The sequence below is a fragment of the Microtus ochrogaster genome (assembly GCF_000317375.1).
Source record: "Microtus ochrogaster isolate Prairie Vole_2 chromosome 14 unlocalized genomic scaffold, MicOch1.0 chr14_random_2, whole genome shotgun sequence".
Taxonomy (NCBI): Eukaryota; Metazoa; Chordata; class Mammalia; order Rodentia; family Cricetidae; genus Microtus; species Microtus ochrogaster.
In genome coordinates, this window is record NW_004949097.1 from 15,678,782 (window position 1) to 15,685,898 (window position 7,117).

Below are 7,117 nucleotides of genomic sequence, written 5' to 3' on the forward strand. Positions count from 1 at the left end.
CTCTCTCTCTCTCTCTCTCTCTCTCTCTTTCTCTCTCTCTCTCTCTCTCTGTCAGAGGTAAAGAGCACTTGCTGATCTTGCAGAGGACCAAGGTCAGTTCCCAGTACCCCCATGTCATGTAGCTTGCAACTGCCTCTGCAGACAGTCACATACACTCGGACACAAATAAAAATAAATCTTTAAAACAACAAGCCAGGCATAGTGTCTCATGCCGTTAGTGTCCGCATTCTGGAGGCAGGTGCAGGTGGATATCTGTGAGTTCAAGGTGTGAGTTCCAGGACAGCCAGAGCTGCATAATAGAGAGATCCCGTGCCAGAAAACAAACAAAAAATGGTATTCCTCACTTTCCCTTACCAAGGTATACTTTGGGTTATAAATATTTTAAGTTTAGGTTTGGTAAAGTCGAATCAGTATTGACAGTAATTTAGAAGTTGGTGTCCTTGTATTACAGTGAAGTCCATGCTGGGTATGATGGCGTATACCTGTAGTCTCAGGCCTAGAAGTTGGTGTACTTATATTACAGTGAAATCCACGCAGGGTATGATGGCGTATACCTATAGTCTCAGATCTCAAGAGACAGAAGCAGGAGAATAGCCACAAGCTTGATGTCAGATTGGTCTGCATAGTGAATGCCCGTGCTGCCTGGGCTCCAGTCTAAGTCTGTATTTGATGGATATGAGTGTTTTGTCTGTCTGGTGCCTAGCAATGCCAGAAGAGGGCACCAGATGCCGTGGAACTGGAGTTATAGTCGTGAGAGGCCGTGGGGGTGCTAAGAACTGAACCTGGGTCCTCTGTGAGAGCCTCAGGTGCCCCCCCCCTCCCTAACTGCTGAACCATCTCATTAGCCTCAGCTCAAGTCTGTCCTAAGAGCAAAACAAAAAGGTATACCTTATTTTATTTTCTTGAAGATTGTTGTGAAATAAAAAGCCCTGTGTATTTTTGTGATTATGGATTACAAAAAGGATTTCACAATTAAAAAAAAAAAGGATTGTTTTTACCCAAATTGATAAGCCAAAACTGTCCTCGGACATGAACTTGCACTTTTGAGTTGTTAGAGCATAGCTAGGCTATTTTCTTGTTATGTTGAAGGATATGGACTAAGAGTTTTCAGTATTGTTTGTTTGTTTGCTTGTTATAGAGATCCCAAATTCCAGTGTCATCTAAGTGGAGAGGCAGACCCTCATTCTGTCTGCTTGGGGAGCAGTCCTTTTAATAGCGACACGGACAGACCCTGAGCTTTGGAAAAGTACTAATGGCTTTCCGCCTGGGTTGGAAAAATTCCAGGAGCCAACGGCATTTGCTGCAGACTGTGAGCGGTGGGGTCCCCCTGTTTCCCTGGAGGACAGCAGGGAGCTGTTTGGACCCTGAGATGAAAGCCTACCTGGAGGACAATACTGAAGTCACCAGCAGTGGCAGCCTTACCCCTGAAATCCAGTTACGGCTTTTGACCCCCAGGTGCAAGTTCTGGTGGGAAAGGGCTGACCTGTGGCCCTACAGTGACCCCTACTGGGCAATCTACTGGCCAGGAGGCCAGGCCCTCTCTAGGTATGTCTCATTAAATGCGACTCTTTACAGCTGTTGAAGAAGAGCCTTTCTCCTTTCAGCACCCACCTCCATTCCGTTCTTTCTGACCCTATAACATTACAGCAGAACCAGAAAATCACTGGGGCTTGTGCAGATCCCAGCTTGTGTATGATGTGGATTGCTATCCTTCTCATAAAATTAGAAGATTTGTCCTGTGGGAAGACAAAGTCACCTCCAAAACAGCGTCCTGTAGTGATCCGTGATGTCCTGTGCATCCTTGTAATCCTAGCACTTGGTAGCTGAACAGGGAGGGTTGGAAGTTTGAAGCTATCCTGTGATATGTAGCGTTCTTTAGAAATTTAAATAGTCTCAGTGTACTGACATACTTGACTTTGACATTACCTACAAGACACACCTCTGAGAATGGCTACGTGGGTTTGCTTTTGTTAGGCAATTACTGTAATAACACAACCAAAGCAATTTGGGGAGGAAAGGGTTTGTTTTGTTTTACACTTCCAGGTCACAGTCTTATCTGGAAGTCAAGTCAGTAACTTGGAGGCAGGAACTGAAGAAAGGGCCATGAAGGAGCCCTGCTTTCTGGCTTGCTCTTCATGGCTTGCTCAACCTTTCTAATACCATACAGGACTACCTGCCCAGTGCATTGTCCCCAGTGGACTGGGCCCTCCCATAGCAGCCACTGGTGTGGACCCTATAGGGGCCATTACTGCTTGACAAAGTTCCAGCATTTCGACTCCGTGGATCACAATTCTCCAGTACCTTTTTACTTTCATTTTTAATAATTCTCACTATGTTTTATGGGAGTTAGTTCCCTTATGCATTTTCCTTTGAGAAATTTTGTGTGGGCTTTGAAGGATGAAAATGTATAAAATGGCAGCCTCTTGAAACAAAATAGTTCTTTGGAAAAAAACCCTTCTACCAGGGAACCATATAGCTTGATAGCTCTGCCGGCTCCCATACAAGTTAACACCAAACTAGAAAGTTTAGATAAATCACATATGCTTGATAAATAAGGTATATTTGGTAATCAAAATTTATAAATTCCTAAGGTCTACTCAGGTTCACAGTAACATTTGTCTAGCTTCATCATTGCTTACCTTAAGTTTTAGCTAGTTGGATAAATTAAGCCATATAAAAAACTGTAATAATCTATAATGGAATATCTGGTCCCCCAAGAAAGTCCTTTCCCCAAGGTCAGGCATTTAGACAAAGCACCTGTGGTAGTTTGAATGTAATTGGCCCCTCCTACTCTCATAGGGAGTGGCACTATTAGGAGGTGTGGCTTATTGTAGGAAGTGTATCACTGTGGAGGCGGGCTTTTGCTTCAGCTTTGCATAGTGTCAGAGTCTACTTCCTGTTGCCTTTTGATTGAGATGTGGCTAGCACCAAGTCTGCCTGCACACCACCATGCTCCCCACCATAGAAACCGTAACTAAGACAGAAGTTGGTACCAGGGACTGAGGTATTATTGTGATAGGCCGGACCGTGTTTTGTGTGGAGGAATTTGGACTTTGGTAGTTTGGGTTAGTGGAATACTCTAAGCACTGCTTACTGGGTCATTCTAGTAGGAACATGGAAGACAATAGTGCTGTTGATGATCTTGTCTAGGGCAAGATCAATAGGTTCAGAGAAGAATTTTAGTATGTTGCCTAGAAATTGTTCTTGTGATATTTTGGTGAAAAAATGTGAATGCTTTTTGTTCTTGTCTGAAGAGTCTGCCCGAGGCTAAAGTGAAGAGCTTTAGATCAATTCCATTGGCAGAGGAAAACTCTGATGAAGATTTATAATGAAAGAGAAAAGGAGCACCAGGAAGTGGAATGGAGTTAAGTCCTGTGTTCAAAGAGATCAACAGATTAAAGAAGAACAGGGTATTAAATGAAATAAAGGGAGTGGCGACCTCAGGGTAAGACCCCACCCAGCTAATCTTCCGATTTGTGAAAAGGAATTAAGAAAAGTTTAGAGCCAGGTGTGGTGTGCACATCTTTAATCCCAGTACTCGGGAGACAGAGGCCAGTAGATCTCTTGAGTTTGAGGTCAGTCTGGTCTAGAGATCTAATTTCAGGACAGCTACGCCTAGGCAGCGAAGGACAGAAAGTTGGTGAAGATGTGGTTAAACAAGGGGGTCATATTCTAGCCCCAATAAGCTGCAGAACGTGGCAGCTTCTGGAGTTAAGTATAGAAGAAAGAGGCTGTGGGATTTTCCTGTAAGACTAAGGCAAGTGGTGAGCCCAGGCATGTGTCAGGGGTGTCCCTGAATGGAAGCCTAGAGAGGCCATTGTGTGAAGCTGTAAGGTGAAGCCTGGACTGCCTTGGAGAACCTAAAATGTTGGAGATGCCAGAACCGTGGGATACCTGCGGAGGAGAGCTGCTAACAGGGAGTGGAACCAACCCAAGAAATGTGTTGCAGTCAGCCAAAGGTGAAAGGAGTTGGAGATCTCAAGAGCATTTTGACATCAGTCATGGAGATGCAGAATTTGGAGTTTGCCCAGCTGATTTTTGGCCTTGCCTTGGTCCAGTGTTTCCTCACTGTGTTCCCTTTCCTCCATTTTGCAGTGGTAATGTATATCCTGTGCCATTATATGTTGGAAGTATGTGATCTGCTTTTTTATTTTGATTTTTATAGTGGGTTATAGTTAAGAGATTGCATGAATCTCAGAAAAGACTTCGGATTTTGGACTTTTAAACATTGTTGAGTCTGTGATAGACCGTGGGGACTTTTGAAGTTGAACTGAATGCATTTTGCATCCTGATATGGTTACTAGCTTATAGGGGCCGGGGAGTGGAATGTGGTAGTTTAAATGTAATTGACCCCCATAATCTCCTAGGGAGTTGCACATTAAGGGGTATGACATTGTTGGAGGAAATGTGTCACTGTGGGGTGGGGTTTGAGGTTTCCTATGCTTAGGATACCACCCAGTGTCTCAGTTGACTTCCTGTTGCCTGTAAGATGTCAGACTCTCACCTACTCCTGAACCATCATGTCTGCTTGCACACTGCTTTGCTTCCCACCGTGATGATAATGGACTGAACCTCTGAACTGCAAGCCACCCCAATGAGATGTTTTCCTTATGAGGGTGGACATGCTCATGGTGTCTCTTCCCAGCAATAGAAACCCAAAGACAGATCCCATCCCCTCAGGGGCTTGAAGAAAGTTCCACCTTGCTAAAAACAGAATCATTTCTATCTCTGACAAGAGGAACTTGTAGCCCTTCCATTAACACATAACTGTGGTGACTATGTGACTGTTAACTTGTCAAGGTCAGTACTAACTTTCTCCTTTCTTCCCTTTAATCTTCTGTGCAATTATAGAGTATAAAAGGTGTGTAGCCTTTTTTTTTTTTTTTTTTTTTTTTTTGTGACGTGGCAGCCATCCAGACTCACCCTCTGATCCTGTCAGTCCTCACCAACTCCTCACCTCTTCTTTGGGACCTGGGCCCTGATGGAGCTGGACCCCAGGAAAACATTAAAGAAGAAAATGTTTCCTAGGCTTGCCCGCCCATAGGCCAAACTTCTCGACTTGAGAGTCCCACTTGTCTGTAGCTACTGTCAAGTTGACAAAAATCAAAACAAGATGGGATGTTTCCAGTGAAGCTTAACAGAGGGAAGGCCCATCTTGAATGTGGGTGACACCGTTCTCACAAAGAGAAAAGGGAAGAAAGCTAGCTGGGTCCTTGTTGGGATCCATGTGCCAGCCCCAGCATAAACCATCTGTCTGGACCTGCGTGGGGGCTTGGGAGTAAAGGCACAACTCACATAGCTTTATTTATTGGGAGGGAGATTCTCAGGGATCCCTCATGAAATCCCGAGTTCACCTTTCACCTCCTGAAAATTCCTCTGCGTTTATTCTCCAAACAGCCTTTATACCAAACCGAAAACTGAGGGGGAAATTCATTAGCATTCTGTTTCCTAGGTAACCAGGTGAATGGCTTTAGTCACGCCCACATCTACCTATGCCTGCTCTGTCCCGTCTTCCTGCTCTGTACGCCAGCTCTGTCACGTAGGCTGAATTAGCATCTCTATCCAGGCATCCTCCAAACTATAGAGAAGGAGCAGAGCACATCCTGACCCCTTGTTAGGGTAGGGCCAGCCTGTCTGGAAGGCTACATGACCACCTCAGGTGTGGTACGGTTTGAGAGCCTGGCTGCCGCACCATGTAGAAATATGAGCCCACAAGTCCTACAGTTCTTTTCTTTTCTTCCTAATTTATACTGATGTGAGCAAGCACTCGCATACTTTGGCTGTCACAGCCCCCTCCTGCCAGGCCTTCCTTCCCCCCTGACATGCGGTATCTCCAAACTGTTCCTTCAGAAGAAACTCTTCCTCACACCTTACAAGTTTCCTTTAAAAAAAAAAAACTGTTTTGTGTATGACCATTTTGCCTGAATGTGTGTCTGTGTACCTTGTGTATCTGGTGCCCATGAAGATCAGAAAGAAGCATCAGATCCCCTGAAACTGGAGTTATAGACAGCTATGAGCTGTCATGTGGGTTCTTGGACTTGAACCTTGATCTTCTACAAGAACCACAAGTACTCGTAACTGCTGAGCCAACTCTCCAGCCCTCAAACTAACTCACCCCCAAGGTATTGTTTTGATAGCAGTTTGACCAAACCTTTGGTGCTTCATTGCATAGCTTTACCCCCTTTACCTGTAGCACGAATAATAAAAACCCTAAAACAGATATTGGGGTTCAAGCTGAAGATCAGAAAAGCAAAGCAGCCAAACACTAGAAAGACCTTTTACCTCTACCAAATCTTAAAAACAAAAAGGCAAGATCCTGGCTCCACAAATCCTCAGACTCCACACTCCAGTGAGTCTCTTCCCCTTTATATTCCTCTCTCTGCCCAGCCATATCCCTCCTGTATCTACCCCCTAGTGCTGGGATTAAAGGTGTGTGACTCCCAAACACTGGGATTAAAGATGTGAGCCACCATCACCTGGATCTGTTTCTGGACTGATCTTGTGTAGCCCAAGGTATCCTTGAACTCACAGAGATCCATTTGCTTCTGTTTCCTGAGTCCTGGGATTAAAGGTGTGTGCCGCCATTGCCTCGCCCCTCGTAGCTTAGCATTGCACTCTGATCCTCAGGCAAGCTTTATTTGTTAAAATATCACTACACGTACATAAGATTTTTTTTATCCATAAGTAAAGCGTCTACCCTATAGGAAACTAATGTCAACTGTTAAAGAACCTACATGATCATGAAAGATTCATATGCCTTACTTCGTGTTCAGGTCTGTGTACACATTGACAGTACAGAGTTCCTAGATGGATCCTAAAGACCCAACCCTTCAATGATCCTGCATTAATACTGCAAGCCCCACCTTCGCCTTGAACTTCCTCTTTGCACACAGGAAGTATGAGTGATTGGGATTTTCTCTGTGGCAGCTTAAAGACATCTTAAGTGGACCCTGCATTTGATTCTTCATTTTTTAAACTCTCATCTTGTTTTTCTTTTTTAATATATTTTTTTTATTTATTACGTATACAATATTCTGTCTGTGTGTATGCCTGCAGGCCAGAAGAGGGCACCAGACCTCATTACAGATGGTTGTGAGCCACCATGTGGTTGCTGGGA

At 44.4% G+C, this 7,117-nt stretch overlaps 1 protein-coding gene across 1 annotated transcript in view; it reads left to right on the plus strand.

Annotated features, from left to right (window-relative positions):
• Positions 1 to 7,117, plus strand: part of Etfbkmt (electron transfer flavoprotein subunit beta lysine methyltransferase) — a 12,411-nt gene that overhangs the window by 595 nt on the left and 4,699 nt on the right. Inside the window, exon 2 of the mRNA XM_005364629.3 lies at positions 1,139 to 1,545. Within this exon, the coding sequence (XP_005364686.1) occupies positions 1,253 to 1,545 (293 nt within the window). The 5' untranslated portion in view covers positions 1,139 to 1,252. The remainder of the gene's footprint in view (positions 1 to 1,138; positions 1,546 to 7,117) is intronic.